Here is a 19,384-nt window from a genome sequence, read left to right as displayed (position 1 = left end):
GAACAATTTTACGTATGCAAATAGTAGTGCTCCAGGAGGTTCAAGTTCCAGGTCAATTGTATAAGGGAATTTCTCAGCTTGGGAATCCCACGCCACAGGGTGCCCTGCAAATTCATACCCCTCCTCGCCTTTGGCATAGGCTGGGTGTTTTGATTTCTCACTGGAGAGTTTTTATTGTTTCCATCCAGGCTACAAGCCAGTGACAAGCTTCCATATTGCTTCTTGAGTCAGTGACCAGATTTCTGGCCTTCTCTACATGAAGGTGCAGCCCTTTGAGGATCCTAACTTTATTTATTTATTTATTTTTAAAAAGTCTCAGTTCCAGCACCTGTTTGAGTACAAAGTTATGCCCATCTCCCATGGACAAACGCCAACCTCTAAACTGGTTAAATAAAGTATGGTACTTCCAATGGCGAAATACCACGTACCCATGAAAAAGATATGGCCTTTACAAATATACTGATGTGGGGAAAATTCTAAGTGTAAAAAGCAAATGTAGCATTCTACAATTCATGTAAGCGTAATAGTGCTTATGCATGATTTAAATGCATAAAATATCTCTGGTAGGAGTCACAGAACCTAGTAACATCGCTACTTCCGAGGGAGAGAGAAGTGAAGAGACTTACTTGAAATTTCACTGTTTTTCCTAGTAAAATAAATTTCTAAATTCCAGTTCCTAGTTCTTTGGTTATGTGCTCACCTCTCTAGTTTTAGTTCCCGCTTTATTTTTGGCACCTGGGAATTTCTTTCTTTCAAATTCTGATTTTTTTCTAGTTTTTGTAATTTTTTTAAAAGCAAGAAATGTTTGTGTATTCAGAGCAAAAGAGGAATCAATAGTATCTTCATTCTTCATCTTACCAGAAGTCTAAAACTTCCCCAGAGACTTGCTTATTTTATAATTAACAGAAGCCAGTGCGCTTCTTTCAGATCCCAGAATTTTAACGCAACCCCTCCTGTGATGTTACTGTTAATATGGTCTTAGCCGGTTCTCTTTTAAAAGCCCCTTTTCCTCCTGGTCTCAGGCCTGCTGAAGTTTGCTGAAGATGTTGGCATGGGAGGTAGCAAAACACAGATCATATCCCTTGGCCAAGGCCAAGGCCCTATTGCAGCCAAAATGGTCAACATTGCCATCAAAGATGGGACCTGGGTGGTCTTACAGAACTGCCATCTGGCCACAAGCTGGATGCCTGCTCTGGAGAAGATCTGTGAAGAGGTGATTGTTCCTGAGAACACCAACGTCAGATTCAGGTGAGACTCTGCCCCACCACTGCCTGTCTCTGGGCCCCAGCTCGAGCTCCAGGCAGCATGCTGGTGGCAGGGAGGGCAAAAATGAACAAGACACAGTTCTGCCCTTGAGACGCTCTCAGTCTAGCAGAAGGCAGCCAATAGATAAATAATGTTCATGTTCTAAGAAGAACCATGGGGCACAGAAAAGGGAAGGGAAAGTCGGGGAAGAACTGGAGAACTGACATTTGCCTGGGGTTTTGAAAGATGAATAGGAGTTTGCCAAGAAGGACATTTTAGGCAGAGGGGACAGCATTTGTAAAGCAAAGATGCGTGTGAAGGAAACACTGAGAAGTTACTCTATGACTCTGGGGCATATGCTGTGAGAAGTTGTTGAGGGGAGGTGGTAGGAAATGTGTCTGGGAAGGTACATTAAATGTCAGCAAATCCGATTTTTAAAAATTATTTGTCTTTAAAAATATCTCACCTATAATCTAGGCACCATTGTCCTTACTCTAGCCTATGTTTCTTGGGCTCCGTGGAATTTTAATCAGCATTGGACACAGCTATTTGTTTTTTGTGAACTTTAAAGCCTAGCCACTGGGCCTTGGTTTTTGCATTTGCAGAGTGATGAAACAGACTTCACAGTCCCTTTCAACTCAAATGTTCAGTGATTCTCTTATTCCAGGCAGGGGTCAGCCAACTATGGCTCGTGGGCCAAACCCAGTCTACTGCTTGTATGGTGTATAAGCTAAGAATCGTTTTTACATTTTTAAATGGTTGAAAAAAATCAAAAGAAGAATAATATTTCATGGCACATCAAAATGATATGAAATTAAAATTTCATTGTCCATAAGTAAAGTTTTATTGAAGCACAGCCATGCTCACTTATATATTATCTATGACAGCTTTCATGCTGCAAGTAATTGTGGCAGAGACCACATGGTCCTGCAAGGGCTGTAATGTTTACTACTTACTTGATCCTTTACAGGGAAACTTTGCCAACTCTTGTTCTACCCAACAGAGCTTGGTGGGTATTTTAATTTTAGTCATGTCTGCCTGAAAATAGGAAAGCGTTTGGTGTTTATTTACAAAGCCAGGCAAGGCTGTAGTTTATTATACTCATGTAAGGCTCAGGTAAGATTCATGTAAGAGTTTAAGTGGGATCTACTAGTTTCAAGACTTCTGTTTGATTTGGGATGGTGAATTGATTCATTGACCATCAATGACACACTCAATGAAGAAAAAATTATTCATGCTGATATTTAAGGTCTTCTATAATGCGTTCCTAACCCAGAAGTCATGAACTCAAGGGACTACAGGAGCGAGGAACATAACATAAATGAGTGAGGACGACTAGGCACAAGAAATATTCCGCTTTCCACAGGACAGTAGCAATCATCTCGGACAGTCAGCCTCAGTGTTGGGCACCAATAGGGAGTGGTGGGGACTGCGGTGAGCTAGAAGCACATGCCCTGTAGAGAAGAGCAGTTCCTGCCTGATACCAGCTGACTGCTGCCATGCAGGAATGCAGGCCTCTTATGATCAGATTTTGTAATTATTTTAAAGGGTACAAAGGAATCTAGAATTTTAAAAGAAAGCCCTAGATTTTCAAAAGTTGACAACTACTTCAAAAACATGTTAGAGCATTGTGTTGGTTTTCATGGCGTGAATCAAACATCACCCATCTGCAGACTAAAGTCAGGCCTCAGGCCACCAGCTTATGGCCTCTTCCCCCCTCTCTCAGTCCTATGGCTGGACCACAGCAGACTGCCCGCCAAGCCTTACCTCATCCCAACTTTCTCTCCTCCATGTGGTTGCTCAGCCTGTGTCCTGTGTCTTTAATGACCTTCCCTCCACCTGTTAAAAACCTCTCTAATGTCCAGCAAAACAAACAAAAACCTGCAAAAATGAAACAAAACAGGATGCCACAGTGTGTATGTAACCTGAGCTCGGGTAGGAAAAACAAATGAATAAAAGGCCTACAGGACAATATGCCAAAATGTTAACCCCTATGTCGTAAAATTGTAATTTTTCCCTTCTACATACTTTTACCTATGTTCCCATTTTTTGTGGGCATAGATAAGCTTTTACATTTTAAAGGAAGAAACCTTCTACGCCTTCAAGGCCCGTTTCAAAGGCCGTTCCTCTATGACAGAGGTCAGCAAACTTTCCCTATAAAGAGCCAGGTGGGGAATATTTTAGACTTTGCAGGCCATATTATCTCTGTCGCAACTGAGCAACTCTGCACGAATGTAAATGAAGGGCCATAGCCGGGTTCCTAAAACACTTTATTTACAAAAACAGGCCACGCTGGATTCAGCTCCCTGGCCATGGTTTGCCAACTTCTCTCCCCAACAGAAACCTCTTCTTCCCATGGGCATCATTTCCCTTCCCCCCTGTGGCCTTGGTTTTACAGTGCCTTGTACTATAGCATTCTGTGTGCTTGTCTTTTCTCCCCTGCTTGCCCCATTTCCTCTCCCAGCAGCAAGGCTGTGAGTGTCTGGAAGCTGGAAACAATGCTTTGCTCACTTCAGCCTCTCCTGGGTGCAGGGTACACACTTGGCCAGTCCAGCGGGGGAGGACTGGGGCATGGGGATTAGGACAGTGACTTTACAGTCAGGGAGCCCTGATTTCACTTGAAACACCCACTTGACATCTCCAAGCCTCCATTTCCTCGCTGCTAAGAAGGGATAGCAAACCCCTCCACTGCGGGTGGCTGTGACGGCAAAGTGAATGAAGGAACATATTAAATTCTTAGCATCTAGCAGTGCTTAATGAATGGGAGCTATTATTTTTTGTTACTGTTTTTTCAATTTAAGTTATTGCGTTGCTCTAAGTAGTTGGGTCTGTTGTCCTTCCAGGCTGTGGCTGACCAGCTACCCATCAGAGAAGTTTCCAGTCAGCATCCTTCAGAATGGGATCAAAATGACCAACGAGCCTCCAAAAGGGCTCCGGGCCAACCTCTTGCGCTCCTACCTCAATGACCCCATCTCGGACCCCGTGTTCTTCCAAAGCTGTACAAAGCCAGAGATCTGGCAAAAGCTGCTGTTCGGCCTTTGCTTCTTCCACGCCATCGTTCAAGAGAGGCGGAACTTCGGACCCCTAGGTAGGAGATGACAGCTGCCCCTTGGTAGGAGATGACAGCGCACCTGGGCTGCCTGGGGGAAGGTCGCAGAGATGAGGTGTGTGCTCAGGTTACACTCAGAGGGGGATGTCCGTAAAATACGGTAGAAGCATGTTCCATGTGATCTTTAGGACATACTTACACTAAACAGGACTTGTTGTTTATCTGAAATTATACTTTTACCAAGTGTCCTGTATTTTTAATGAACCTGGCAGCCCTATAACCAGGTCAATGTCCATGTCAGGAAAAGAGCTGTTGCTCCTAATCGGAGGGCCCCTGAAGAGTAACTGAAGTGACATGATCATGAGAAAATGTAGGCCCCTGCCTCTGGTGTGTATTTCCCCACCTTAGGCACAGTGGCCGTTCTCCACGGAGTTGCCATCAGGTGATTTATGACATTTAGGTAGCTCTCTTGACATGTGCATAACAAGGAAGAAATACAGCTGGGACATAATTGTCTGTGCTTCTTCTTGAAAAGGAAATATAATATTTTCTATTAACGTACCAATCCACGGCCTAACTTTACTAAATACTGACCTAATGCTCTTGTTAGAGCCGATCATCAAACTGCTAAAAAGCAACCCCAGGTCATTGTGGTTTAAGGTTGGATTCCCCCTCTCTCACCCACAGGCTGATTCTGTTCAACAGCCTTAAAATGACCCACTTTGGGGTATTCTCAGCCGTTCTCTTTAGATAAGGAGGCAGATTGCCTCTCAGTGATTCTCTCTGAGTGTCCTCTCCATTTCCTTCTGCCTACACACCCCAGCCGGGTGGCTACACAGACCACCTGACCCTTCCACGGGGCGGAGCAGGGACAAGACAGTCAAGGAGGACGCACCTGCTGCAGGGACTTACCTTTAAGACCCCCGCTCCCCACCATGCCAGTGCCCCGAAATCCATGCAACAGCTTGGCTTGCAACCAACTGCCCAGTTGTGTTTTGTTTGCTGGAACACAAATTTTATTATTTTGTGATTTTATTATTTTTGATTTGAATGCAATGTTTAGGAGGAGATGAAATGTCTCTGTCAAGCACAGGTCCCATCCAGCCCTGCTTTCGTGCACCGCGCAGTCCTCCCACGACCCGGAGGAGGGGTTCTCAAAGCTGCCTGAGCGCGGTGGCCCCGTTGTGCTGCTGCTCTCTAGCTATTGGGTATTATTGGGGCTCAGTGTGCTGCTGCAGTCCCCCCGCCCAGCTGAGTGATTCTCATTGCACAGATCCCAGGACTAGCACCTTCCTTAACAGATGGGGAGATCTGTAAAGAGATCTGACTTTTAGAATGGACGTTTTCTCAGGCCGAGTGGCTCACATGTTGGCAGAAACTGCTGAGGCTAATAGTTGGCCTCGGGCTTACGTTCGTGCCTGAGCGCGGCTCTTGCCCCGTGTTGGTGTCCAGCTCTGCTGCGCCGGCCCTGAGCGGCCGCCGAGAGCCTCGGCCCTGATGCCTCCGCCCGCCCCCTCTCGCAGGCTGGAACATCCCTTACGAGTTCAATGAGTCCGACCTGAGGATTAGCGTGCGGCAGATCCAGATGTTTCTGAACGACTACAAGGAGGTGCCCTTCGAAGCTCTGACCTACCTGACAGGTATCTAGGGGAGGAGCCGTCGCCGCTGTGTACCCCTGTCCGCCCTCCTGCTCCTCTACCCCCCTCCATTCATTCCTTCGCTCACTCACTCTTTCAGCAAACTCTGAGCTCGCACTAAAGCTGTCACCATGCTAGATGTGGTCTTGAAAAAGAAAGAAAATTAAGATATAATTCCTACCCTCAATTGGTTCACAGGGAGAAACATATTTTTTCAAATATTTTTCAAATATCACAATACAGCGATAAGTTGAACAGAGAGACACAAAGTAGAAAGGCATCTCCGTGGTTAAATCTCGGATGGGACAGGAGATGACCATGGAAAACCTCCTGGAGGCATAAAGATGGATTTTGAGGGCTGAGTAGGAGTTTTATAAGTGGAAGACGAAAAGAGTAGAGGCAGTGGGCCAAGGAAAGAGAGGATTCCCCTTAGAAGGACCCTGAGTGAAAACTTTTGTGTGAAAGCAATCCAGTCAACACAGTCCAGTCAGCAGCCTTTCATCAGCCTCACCTAGTACATAATAGGGACACTGTAGGTGTATAAAACTCGGTGCTGTCCTCAAGGGTAAATGGGGATGTGCTGAGAGAATGGAACGCCATGGCCAAGGTCAGAATGCGGCTCAGTGGGCAAACGGCATCTCCAACCACTAACGCCTTCTTCAGCTCCGTGCGTTAAGGAGTTAGTCTGGCTCCTCTCCCAGTCGTGTGGCAGCCGCTGTACAGGCCCGTCAGCACACAGATGTCCAAACCAGAGAGGTTTTTCTAAATCCTCCCCCGAGGATATATTTTTATTGACTTTTCGAGTGAGAGGAAGAGAGAGAGAGAAATATCTATATGAGACACAAACATCGATTGGTTGCCTCCCGCACACGCCCCTACCGAGGATCGAACCCGCAACCTGGGCTAGTGCTCTGACTGGGAATTGGACCCACGACCTTTCGGTGTATGGGACGATGCTCCGACCAACTGAGCCACACCAGCCAGGGCTGCAGACAGTTTCTGTAAGAATTTATTTGAGCCAAACAGAGGATATGCCAGGAAGCGAGATCTCAACAGACTGAGAAAAGGCTTCCCAGAATGACAGTTTGCAGCTGCTTTTGTGCATCTGGAACTAAGGAGGGAACTAAGGAAGACTGCAGGGAGCGGGGAGACAGCAAGGTGGGGATCAGATTACGGGACAGTTCAGATTATGCTGTTTTGAAGGTGGTTTCACTTAAGGGGTCTGAAAAGAAACATTTCAAAGGTGTGTTAACCTAGGCGCACAGAAACAATGGGCAGGGCTTTCTTAAGGCAAAGAGAGACTTTCACTAAAGAAGTTACAGGCCTGGGGCATGACTACCCACCATGACCTGCCCAGCTAGGAATGTATGGTCCCATCACCTGCGAGGCTGCATTCAGCAGAAGCCCTTCTTTTTCCACAGCAGATCAGCGCATGAGTCTCACAGCAATCTGTGAGTAACCCATTTCACAGCTGATGAGACTGAGGCTTGAGAGCAGTGGTTCTTGACCATGGGTGATTTTGCCCCCAGGGGACATTTGGCAATGTCCAGAGACATTTTTGGCTGTCACAACTAAAATAGAGCACAACAGGCTGGACGCCAGGGTGCTGCTAGACATCCTACAATGCAGGACAGCCCCACAAACAGAACTCTCCAGTCCAACATGTTAATAGTGCTAAGGCTGAGAAGTTCTGCTTTCAGGTGATAAAGTTCAGTTGCAGAAGGTCACACAGACCTTCCCTCAGCACAGTGTCCCCTAACACAAAACCCCAAGTGACACAGCATGAGTCCCATGGGTGCTAGTTTGTGGAAAGGTCTTCTCCAGAAGCACGGGGCTCCTGTGCAGGATGGAACGGATGCATGATTGCCCTGGGGTATGGTCAGTGCCGCCTGCAGCTCAGAAACCAACCTGCTCCACCGGTGCCAGGGGCTTGAGGACAGTCACCTTCCAACTGTACAGTCAGCATAGACTAGTTAAGCTGATGTAACAGTCCCCAAATCTCAAGGGCATCAGGCATCAAGGGTCCATTTCTTGCCCAATCTACATTTTGTGCGAATCAGCAAAAGTTGCTGCTCATTGTAATTATGTCAGGGGCACAGTTGGCAAAGGCTCCACCAACTCTTGATGCCACCATCTCAACATATACTAGTGTGGTCGCTGCAACAGGGCTGTCACTGAAGGGCTCATGCCAAGAATGAAATGCACAAGAACTTGTCACCCAGCCCCACCCTACGGCAAGGGGCCGAGGGAAGTGTAACCTTCCTATATGCCTGGAGGAAAGACTAGACACAGATGATTGTTAGAGCTCTGTGCTGACTTTCACCCAAGAGACAGGTCTCCTTGGGAGAGTGGTGATCAAATTAGATGGGCTGAAGCCAATACATTCTCAGTCTGGTACCCCCGACCCTAGCTCTGCAGCAGGAACAGTGAGAATTTTGAAGAGATATAAAGCACATCCTGGCCCCTGCAGGAAACTTGTGCTCTTGCTTCAGAGAGTAGATGTAGAAGTAGCTTTAAAGAAATGCACCTTCCTTCATAAACACAAAACCCAGAGCCACAGGAGTGTTCCCTGAAGAAAAATTTGCTGAAGCAGAAGTGAACCTTCCCCCAGGACTCTGTGCTTGAGATGCACCTTCACTTGGGTCCCTCTTGGGTGCCCACAACACTGTCATGCTGACTTCAGGGGACAGACCACTCTCCCTTTAATATTGTAGTTCTGGTGCTGTCACAAACCTCTTCACAGCTGGGACAAGCCACTTAATGTTCAAACTAAACTGCTAAAGGCCTGAGAAGTCAGCAGAGAGAGCTTCAGACATCTAGATGGCTCAAGGTGGAACGGCTTCCAGAGGGCTCAGACGACGCAAACGACTGAGCTTTCCCTTAGTCCTTTCTCCCTTGATGAGCCACCAGGATCCTCGCCAACTCAGGACCAAGAAAAGCTGAGGCCTTCTGCCTCCAACTTGGGTTGTACTCCCTGTTTCTTGTCTGTAGACCTGCCTCTTTCTGGAATGGTTGGGATTGGAAATGAGCCCACCCTTCAGGAGAGCCCCCGCACACACACATGCACACACACACGCATCTCCTTGAAGACTAGTGTGTTGGCCACAACTACCAAATACCAGGTGGTACCACATACTGTGGAGTCTGGACCAGCTAGAAAATGTGTCCTGGGGTTGGCAAAGTGCACTTGATGTCCCATTCAAAGAATTACCCAATTCTTCTTGTAGAAATCCAAGTATGGAAGCCTGAGTCTCAGAGAATGATGTTAATGATGGGGGCGGGGTGGGGAAGACATATCCCAAAGCAGTACAGATAGGATAACCTCAGCTGCCTCGAATATATGCCTTTGTAATGGCTATAACTAATCGAATGCTCTCTGTGCTAAGCTTCCTGCTAAACGCTTTACAGGCATTATTAACACAACCTTGTAAGATGGGCTCTTCAGTTGTCTCTGCTTCTTGACGATGAGAAGCTGCTTTTAAACGGCAGAGGTCGGAACCCAGAAATGAGCTGAAAAGTGGCAGAGCTGGAATTGGAACCCAGGACTGTCTCATGCGAGGGTTCTTGACCTGAACCTCATTTCTGTAATGTCTTTCACATATGTGTACACATACACACTTACACACACACGCGCTCACACACATCTGGAAGATGCCTAAATGTTAATAGTTACCTTTGGTGCAATTATTGATGATTGTATGCTTTTATTTTTGTTTATCTCTATTTTCTAATTTCTAACACGGTGAGCATGGATTATTTTTATAGCAACCACAATACCAAATAGGCCTGGTCTCACCCCAGGCTGAGTGTGGTTTCAGCAGCCCTGGATCTCAGCAGAGCTCCTTGGCTCCAAGAATCCTCTGTTTTAGGTTAATGACCAAGTTCATTATGACATTCCCTGGGCTCAATTTCTTCCTCTGCCGGTTGTCTCCAGGGGAGTGTAATTATGGAGGCAGAGTGACTGATGACAAAGACAGGCGTCTCCTGCTGTCCCTTCTGTCCATTTTCTTCTGTAAGGACATCGAGCAGGACCATTACTGTGTCGCTCCTGGAGACACTTACTACATCCCTCCCCATGGCTCCTACCAGGTGAGGGGCAGTGGAGGGAGAGACCCCTCTGTTCCTGGGGGGAGTTAGCAGTCTCCATGTGGCTAGGGGCTGCAGTGCAGCCAATGAGGGCCCAGGGGTAGCCTTGAGCTTCCCAATTTGTGTCCATGAGCTATTTCCAATATTCCAAAAAGCCTATGAGAAAGACATTGTTACTGTATAATGAACACTGAGTATTTGGTAGACATGGTCTTTCAAAATAGGGGGGATTCCTGGGGGGGAAGGGGAGTTAAGATGAAGCCTTGATAGTGAACAGGCTGGAAATTGCTACTTGGAAAGAAGGGTTCAGAAGATGCCAAAGGGGGGGGGGGGGCACGAGAAAGGAAAGAGGAAGCCAGGACCCGCAGGGAGGGTGGAAGCAGCTTCTCTTCTGGAGCCAGTGGCATGCCAGGGCCTTACTCCTTTATAGCCTCATTGCCTTCCCACTGACAGGCGAGGAAACTGGGGTTTCAGGGGACAAGCTCGATGTCACACAGTTAGTTTGTGTAGGGGCTGGATCCAAACCCAGTTCTGTCTGGCTCCAAAGCCTGAAAGTGCGGGAGAGCTTGGGATGTGTTCACCCTGAACGTGCGTGTGTGCGTGCGTGTGTGTGCACGCGTGTGTCCCGTGTCCCCAGTTCAGTGTGATTCCTGCCCAGTTGGGTCTTCCCGAGCCCTCAGTGATCTGTGGGAGCCCAGGGAATCTACATTTATGTCAGCTGAAGATTTTCTTTTCAGTCCTATATCGAGTACCTCAGGAACCTCCCCATCACAGCCCACCCAGAAGTGTTTGGCCTCCATGAGAACGCAGACATCACCAAGGACAACCAGGAGACCAACCAGCTGTTTCAGGGGGTGCTGCTGACTCTCCCCAGGCAGTCGGGAGGCAGTGGCAAGTCCCCTCAGGTAACCTGGCTTGAATTTGTTTTCCCCGGCAGTTTTCTACCCAGAGGCACAAGACTGTGGGTGACCAGCAAGGAGGCAGAAAAGTGGAGGCCTGGTGGCCCCGGCAGGGGGCCCAGGTGCCCCGGTGTTCTGGCTGAGGGTCCTCAGTGCACCAGTGTCTCCAGGCGTCAACCATTCCTGTAGAACGTTCAGGATTCATTGCTATACCCACATATCATCTATGCTCCCTTTACGTAATATTTAAAAACCCACTCTATTTGACTTAAAATTATTTATTTCAAAAACCACACATCAGTACCATAAATGGAAACCCAATCCCATTTCCATAAAGTCATGGCAGCCACAAAACGGAAAATGAAAGCTAAGCAGTGACCAGCTTCTCTCCAGACGATGTTGCTGAGGCTGAGGCCTGGCTGGCCCGAGCAAAAGGAGAGGAATGGCAGGTGTCCCCAGGTGTCGGGGTGTCGTTAGCACGGACCTGAGACTTTCTCCTTTAGGGGAACGAGAAGAGAAAGGGCTGAAACTAAAGGAGGGTGACTTTCTCATCGTGTGATTCAACATGATTTGCTCCATGTCCTAGAAGCACCTGGGATCATTTCGGAGGTCTCTCTGGTCAGATCGCCATCTTCAGTCTACAGATGAGGGCAAAGCGAACCCTGGGACAGGAAGCGACCTGCTCCCAGGCATCCAGAGGCTCAGAGGCAGAGCCAGGCCCAGAGCTGCCAGCCCCTGACTCCACCACGCCTTCCTCTCCCCCTCCCCCCTTCCCTTCTCCAACCTTCTGAGCTCAGCCGTGGATTTTGTGTGTGTGGTTTCCTGATTGGTTCATTGGGCAGAAGTGGGAATAGCTGTCAAGGTAAACCAGCCTGAGTGCAGTGTCTCAACCTTAGGGTGGAAATTCCCTTTGCAGTGGGAAGTGGGCAAGGAGTGTACATCCAGCCTGGCAGAGCCTCAGGGCAGAGCCCACACCAGGCCCTCCTGCTCCTTGCACCTCTGGGCCTGTCACTCCATAGTTGACAAGGCCCACTGCTCTGAGCTATTCTTGATCAATGCTGAGGAGTGGCCCACTGCCTTCCCAGGTGTCCTTGTCACTGGCCCTGAGCAAGAGTCCCATCCATATCTGGAGTGGGTCCTAAAAGACCAGCTCTGAGAGCTGTGGGAGACTCTCATCTGGGGGCAACTTACAGACAGGAGCTCTGCAGGGTTCAAGGCTGCCCTGAGGCCACCTCGCTGAGGCCAAGCAGGCATTTCCGGCCTGGCTCTCTGGCCATGCTCCAGGTGTGAAAACAGGGTTCTCTCTGCTAGCTTTTTACTTTCTAGGCCAAAGTAGTGATGTCCTCCCCAAGGTTGGTGCAGAGGTGGTCATCCCCTCACACACACCCCCCTTCACCAGCAGAACTGGCTTCTGTAGGAACATTCCCAGGAAGGGCCAACAGACTGTTTACAAAGACAAAAGCTGACTGCCTCAAGTTCACCCAGAGGTGGTAAAGACCACCCACCCGCTTGTTTCTTACCCACTTCTCCCCTGCGTTCTAAGGAAGTGATTGAGGAGCTGACCCACGACATACTCTCCAAACTCCCCAAGGACTTTGACATGGAAGTGGTCATGAAGCTGTACCCCGTGGTCTATGAGGAATCCATGAACACCGTCCTCAGGCAGGAGCTCATCAGATTCAACAGGTGGGCCCAACGGGCTTATTTGGATCCTGGGAGTTGGAGTGTGAGGGATGGGATCTAATTGGCAGTTACTGAGATGGACGCTTGATGAGGGGTTGCCATGCAGAGGAAGTGGTTTGTCCCACTCACAGTGAGGGCTGTAAATGGGACCATACCAACAAGTGCTGGCCCAGGATTAAATCATTCCTTCTATTCATTCTCTCCCATCTGTTCATTCATCCATGTGATATCTGCAAAGTCAGGTTAATACCACGCACAAGTAAAAGTAATCATTACAGCCACTTTTACTGAGCCCTTGGTGCCAGGTATGGCTCCAAGCACCACGCATATGTTTGCATCCAACCACGGAGCAATCTTTTGAAATATGCACTTAGTAATCCCTCTATCACTATTTTGTAGGTGAGAAAACTGAGGCCCAGATGGGTTAAGTAACTGGTTCAAGGTCACACAGTCATTCAGTGGAAGAACTGAATTTGAAGCCAGGCTGTCTGATTCCAGAGCCCATGCCCTTAGCCAATATGTGAAATCAGGGTAAACGGAGCAAGGGGAGGGGAGAAGTTCATCCCACTGCCTCTCCCACAGAGGTAGGGAAGGGGTGTTATGGGCTGGCCATGGGGCTCCATCCTCAGTTCTCCAGTTACTGCATATAGCATTGAGCCCAGATTCAAAACTGAAAGGGTTCCCAAAGACCATCCAGGCCAGAGGAGGGAACTCATCGCTTCTGCCTCAAGGTTGTTACTGCTCCAGACTCTAGGTGTTGCTTTCTCCTTCTGCCTCATTGGTCGCTGCTCAGCTTAAGGGACAGCTCTGACTCTGAAGGACTAGGAAACTAGAAGAATGCCGTCTAAGAATTTCTTGGCTTCCCCAGTCTTCAAGGTTCCTCTCTAGAGTCAGGAGGCAGTTGGCTATATGGGGGAATCAAGCAAAGATGGGGTGTGAGCCTAGAATGTTGCACCACTGTGGTGAGCCAGATAACTTGGCACCATGGGCTGTCGTCCTCATACATCCAGACACCAGGCCTAATGGCTCCCATTCCCTGCTGAGGTCACGGAGGCTCATCCTTGGGGTAGCAGGGGCTTTCACTGGCCTTTACTGCTGGCCGTTGTAATGCAGGCAAACAGGGTAATGCAGGCAAACAGGGTAACCTCATTTTCCAGCGATGGTCAGGGTTAATCAATCGGGCAATGCTCTAACATTCCTCCTCACTACCGTTCTGGCCTGTTCAGTGGTATGAGAAGCCCCAAATGACTGGGTGACTGCTCAGCTTCCAATTCAGAGGAAACATTGTTGTCTTCTGGGGAAAATGCCCCTTCCTTGGGTACTAAACACCTTGAAACTAGCGGAGCTCCTACCTGCAAGAATAGAAAAGAAACTTTTACAGGTTGGTCCTTAGGTGTTACAGTTAGAGGTCTGCGGTGCGATAAGCTTGACTCCCCGGCAAAGCACATGCACCGAGTTCTCCTTACTGTGAATGTTTTGTGGTTACACATCCACAATCCCTTTCTTGCATTTGACTGTTCTCATGTCCATTTGGTTGGATTTCATAAGTCTTTAGAGATGACAAGCTCTCTCTGGTGGCAGAGTCTTCGGCACCCTCAGGTACATTCTCTCTGGGCTTCGCTAGGCCTCATATATAGAAGCCAGAGAGAATGACAGGCGAGCTTGGCATCTCCCAGGCTGCCCTTCAGTTGCCTTTTCTTAGGTATACACCTCATAGTCAGTCTATTAAAAAGAACACCTTGGGTCAGAATAACAGTGTAGATCAAAACCCTTAAAACTGCATTACCCTTTGACCTAAAACTTCCAGTTTTAGTAAGCAAATCATTACACATCTGCATAAAGATTGATATAGATGGATGTTTCTAGCAATGTTGTTTGCAGTGACAACAATGTAGAAATAAAAAGTTTCAGCAGTAGGGGAATAGTTAGTTAAATAAAATGGAACACCTTACAGTCTTTAAAAAGGATAATTTAAATCTCTTAAATGGAAAAAGATCCCTATATGCTAAGAGAGACAAACAGATTACAAAATACTAATACAGTATGATCCCATTAAAAAATAATTTGTTAAATAAAACCAATCTTAAGAACAAAAAAAATAATAATTTGTTTACATACAGAAAAATCTGGAAAGATCTATGTACATCAAAGTTATTTTCAGGTGGTAAGACAATTGGGTGATTTAATTTTTCTCAGCTCTAGAAGTTTTCTACCATGAATGTACATTAGTTGTCTGACCTTTTAAAGGAAGGAGAAGTAGAAGGAAGCCAGGAGTCAGTGTACTCGGGTGAAATGAGGCCACTGGAGAGCTGGGCTGAGCAGTTCCTTTGTTCTTACAGGTTGACCAAAGTGGTTCGTATAAGCCTCATCAACCTTGGCCGAGCCATCAAAGGGCAGGTCCTGATGTCCTCAGAGCTGGAGGATGTCTTCAATAGCATGCTTGTGGGCAAAGTGCCAGCCCTGTGGATGGCCAAGTCCTACCCATCGCTGAAGCCCCTGGGGGGCTACGTGGCTGACATGCTGGCCCGCCTGGCCTTCTTCCAGGTACCTGGGAGTCAGGGTAACTAGGCACCTGGTTGGCTCATTCAGGTGGAGAGGACATTCTGAAATGACAGACTAGAGACAGAGGGAGTAGACAAGGTAGCCACGCAGCATCTTGGATTGAGCTCCTACTGGAAACAGTCTTCCCAGAGTTCAAGATGCCTGGAAAGATTGTAGCTTATGGAGGCAAGAGTAGGAATGTCACAAACTGGTGGCTTATGGACCAGATTTGGCTAAAAGATATATTTGGTTTGGCTGCCTGGTCATTTAAAATCCTTGAGCTAGCATATAAACATTGGATTATTACACATAAAAATCAAGATGCTTGTCCTACAAAAAAAGGAAGACCTGACATAGTGGGCCTGCATGGCAACTGTTGCTGCAGAGGACAGGCTGTGGCTCAGTCCCTGACACCAGCTTGCACGTGACTTTTTCTCCAAGTAGAAATATACATCTTTGTACCTTTATTTGAGTGGGAAAATATAAGCTAAACTGAAAGGCTGCCTATTTCAAGGAAAAAGAAAAAAAGCATATTTCGTAACGGGACTCATTTACATTACCTGCCTCTGAACTATCTTTGATTTTTTGTTGATTGTGAATTTTTATTTCTGTGGCCCTGCAGGACTGGATCGCCAGTGGGCCCCCTGTGGTCTTTTGGATCTCCGGATTCTACTTCACACAGTCCTTTTTGACAGGTGTCTCTCAGAATTACGCCCGGAAATACACCATCCCCATTGACCACATTGGATTTGAGTTTGAGGTAGGAGTGCTTTGGCTCAGGCCAGCTCAGGGTCAGGCAGAGAAACCAGTGCTCCCACTTCCCGTCATTCTGAACTTTCGATGTGTTAGGCACGAATGCTGCTGAGACGGTGCCAATGAAATATTTAGCATGAACTAAAGTAGTTCCAGAAGTTATTCCTGACGGAACCAGAGGATTCCTAAGGCTTTGTATCTTGTATATATAAAGGGATATTTTCAGAGGAAAAATCTGCCACCGTTATACCAAGAAAAATGAAAGCATCCCCCCGTGCTGTCTGTTTAACACGGTGGGCTCTTTATTTGGAAGGATGCTAATGGTCTTGGGTAGTCCTTTGTTTGGAGTAAAGCTAAAAGAATTGTCAAGAGTCAAGCATCACCCTGTTCATACTCTGTGGAGAGAAAGGAGCGAGATGGACTGATGGATTGTAAAATTTTAAATTCTGTGGAAAGATCTTTGAGATCATCTAGTCCACAGGCCACAAACTGGTTGCCCTAGGTCTCAATTTAGTTTGTGAATAAACTTAATGGGCCTCTGAAGACAATGTTAATCCAGGAATTAATGCAGTAAATAAATAAATAAATAAATAAATAAATAAATAAATAAATAACTGGGATAAACATTGGAAAAAAGATAAAATCTTATTTTTTGATGTTGAAATGATTGTGTACCTAGAAATCCTAAGAGACCCTTAAAACATATCTATAAGAATAGAAGAATTTGTAAGGTAACTGGTTAAATAGACAAAAATCAATAGCCTTTCCTATTTTAGCAATAAGTACTTAGAAGTGGAAGTGGGAAAAACTTACCATTCCCAATAACAAAAACATCAGAATTTGAGTGATTTTAAAATGGAATTTATGGTCTCTGGCTCACCATAATCCCCACCAATCTCTCTTCTCTGACACCTAGGCCATTTTCTGCATTTACCTGAAGGAATTTGCATTTACTCCTCTGAATCTAATTGTCATGGGTACCCTGGCCAGTAGCTCAGTTGGTTAGAGCTTTGTCCCGATACACCAAGGTTGTGGGTTTAGTCCCAGTTAGGGCACATACAAGAACCAATCAATGAGTGCACAAATAAGAGGAACAACACAAATTGATGTTTCTCTCTCTCTTCCTTCCTGCCTCTAAAATCAATCAATAAAAACAAATAAACAAATAAATTGTGATGGGCTAGAACTGGCTCATACCAACTCATCAGAACCAGTTGGAGCTGATTACTGAATCGTTGATAGCCTGAAATTGGCCATGGTGGGAGCCTTTAGACCACAGAAATTGACAAAAACTACAAATCAAGGCTCTATTTCTGCCCCAGGAAACTTTTACTAGTGTGCATCTGAATCTAACCCCTCGTTTTATAGGTCCAAGTTCAGAAAGGGCCACCCAGCTAGAGTCAATGTGGTCTCCGGACCCCTAGTTTAGTGCGTTCTCTATGTCCGCTGTGTAGAAGGGCAGCATGCCCACTAGGAATCTTGCCTGGCCCACCTGTGGCAGACAGAAATTTATCCCAGAAGCCCAGTGTCCTGGGAGGTGCATCCTGGGAAAGGCAGGCATTGCAGCCAGGTTACACTTTTCCAGACTCTTAGTGGTGCCCCATTAGGAAAATGGCAGGTCACAAAACTCACAGCTGCTTCTCCTTCAGGTCACCACACAAGAAACTGTCATGGAGCAGAACCCAGAAGATGGGGCCTACATAAAAGGACTCTTCTTAGAAGGTGCTCGTTGGGACAGGAAAATGATGCAGATTGAGGAGTCTCTCCCGAAAATCCTCTATGACCCATTGCCCATCATTTGGCTGAAACCAGGAGAGAGTGCCACATTTCTGCATCAGAACATTTATGTGTGTCCAGTCTATAAAACAAGTGCCCGGAGAGGTGTCCTCTCCACCACAGGCCACTCTACCAACTACGTGCTCTCCATAGAACTCCCAACACGCAGGCCCCAGAGCCACTGGATAAACCGGGGGGTGGCATCTCTGTGCCAGCTGGATAACTGATGGCCTCTGTCTCAACACAGGAAATAAAAGGCGTTTCATTCTGCGTACAGCCCAGCTTCCTTTCTTGAGAGCGACACGGCGTGATGATGGTGATGAAGACGGCACTTACGCTAACAGCGCACTTGCTCTGAGCCAGAGCAGCCTGGAAAGCAGGCTACTATTATCATGCTCATTTCATGGCTACAGAAACCATGATGCAGAGGTCTGTCATATCCCCCAAATCAGATAGCTACTGAAATAGGAGAGCCTGGTGGAACGTGGGCAGCGGGATTCTTCAACCGAGACCTTTAACCATGTGGCCAAGCAACCTGTGGTTACTTTTCCGTATTATTTTGCTATAACTGTCACTGCATTTTAATCGCTTTTTTCCTAATCTGTTCACATGGGCTCACATCAGGGCCTCTCAGAAGCTGAAAGAGGCTGTGACACTTATTTTTTAAGGCTCTTGATATGTTTAAAATGCACTTCTCACAACCATCTTATGTGGTAGGTATGATGGTACCCCATTTTAGAGGTGCAGAAATGAAGGCGTAGAGAGGTAACTAGCCCACAGTTCCACAGCTCGTCTGTGGCAGCACTGGCACTCCGCTGGCCTACACAGGTGGGCTGAAGTGGCAGGAGGAAAGGCGATGTGAGAGGACCAGTATTTGCCACATACCTACTGTGTGCCACGGCTTGTGGCCAGGCCTTCAGATAGCTTGCTTGCTCCTATGTTGGGCGAGGTTGTCTCTCCCTCTGGAGATGAAGTAACTTGCCTGAGATCACCCAGCTCTTTCGACATTGCAGAGCCAGGATTGGAGCCGAGGCCTGGCTGGCTGTAGAACCCAGTGCATTTTTCACTGTCACACGCTGCCTTCCTGCAGTGTTGTGATGTAGAAACTTAAGAGAGATTAGCTTCAGCCATGTCCAGGAAATTGCTAGTTTACCACTGATTCTTCTAAGGGCCAACTAGACAGAATCCCGAGGGAGATAAAATCAAATTCTTGATGTATCACTTCTCAACGAACTCTCACGAAGCTCACTGGCTCTAAGTGGCTTCTTTCGGCACGTTCCACTGATGAGTTCACATCGGAGCAAAGATGTAAGGCTGCTTAAGGGTTATAATGTGCCTCCCTGGCTGCTCCACTTTTTTGCTAGAAGAAATGTCCTGAGACTCGATGTGGAGTCTTTGATTTCTTTTGAATTCAGGAAGCTTCTGAGAAACAAACTTATTTCAAAACCTTGTTTCTTCTTGGGAACATGGTGCCAATCAAATTCTGACTCGAGGCCTCTAAATTAGATCAGCAAATCAGCTAAGTGACCCCAGAGAGGAAGTGCCCATGGGGAGTTCTTCCGATCTTGCCAGGTGCAAGGAAGAGACAGGAGGAGCCAGCCGCCTTCTGCTCAAAGTAGGGGGGTTAATTGCCTTTTTTTTTTTTTTAAGAAACACAACTCTTTCCGGGGGGGCGGGGGAGGGTGCGGGGAGAGAAAGTCAGAATGGATAGCTAG

General features: G+C 47.1%; 1 protein-coding gene across 1 annotated transcript in view; it reads left to right on the top strand.

The window, feature by feature from the left end:
* The window catches only part of DNAH3 (dynein axonemal heavy chain 3), a 147,512-nt gene extending 129,562 nt beyond the window's left edge, over positions 1-17,950 (top strand). Inside the window, exons 54-62 of the mRNA XM_087815176.1 lie at positions 1,023-1,248; positions 4,089-4,333; positions 5,818-5,934; positions 9,866-10,020; positions 10,755-10,922; positions 12,460-12,602; positions 14,939-15,143; positions 15,763-15,900; positions 17,543-17,950. Of these exons, the coding sequence (XP_087671302.1) occupies positions 1,023-1,248; positions 4,089-4,333; positions 5,818-5,934; positions 9,866-10,020; positions 10,755-10,922; positions 12,460-12,602; positions 14,939-15,143; positions 15,763-15,900; positions 17,543-17,896 (1,751 nt within the window). The 3' untranslated portion in view covers positions 17,897-17,950. The remainder of the gene's footprint in view (positions 1-1,022; positions 1,249-4,088; positions 4,334-5,817; positions 5,935-9,865; positions 10,021-10,754; positions 10,923-12,459; positions 12,603-14,938; positions 15,144-15,762; positions 15,901-17,542) is intronic.
* Positions 17,951-19,384: the final 1,434 nt, after the last annotated feature.

This window comes from Miniopterus natalensis, chromosome 3 (genome assembly GCF_054644295.1).
Source record: "Miniopterus natalensis isolate mMinNat1 chromosome 3, mMinNat1.hap1, whole genome shotgun sequence".
In the NCBI taxonomy this organism is placed as follows: Eukaryota; Metazoa; Chordata; class Mammalia; order Chiroptera; family Miniopteridae; genus Miniopterus; species Miniopterus natalensis.
The sequence above is the reverse complement of the archived record's forward strand: the minus strand, read 5'-3'. Positions and strand labels throughout refer to the sequence as shown.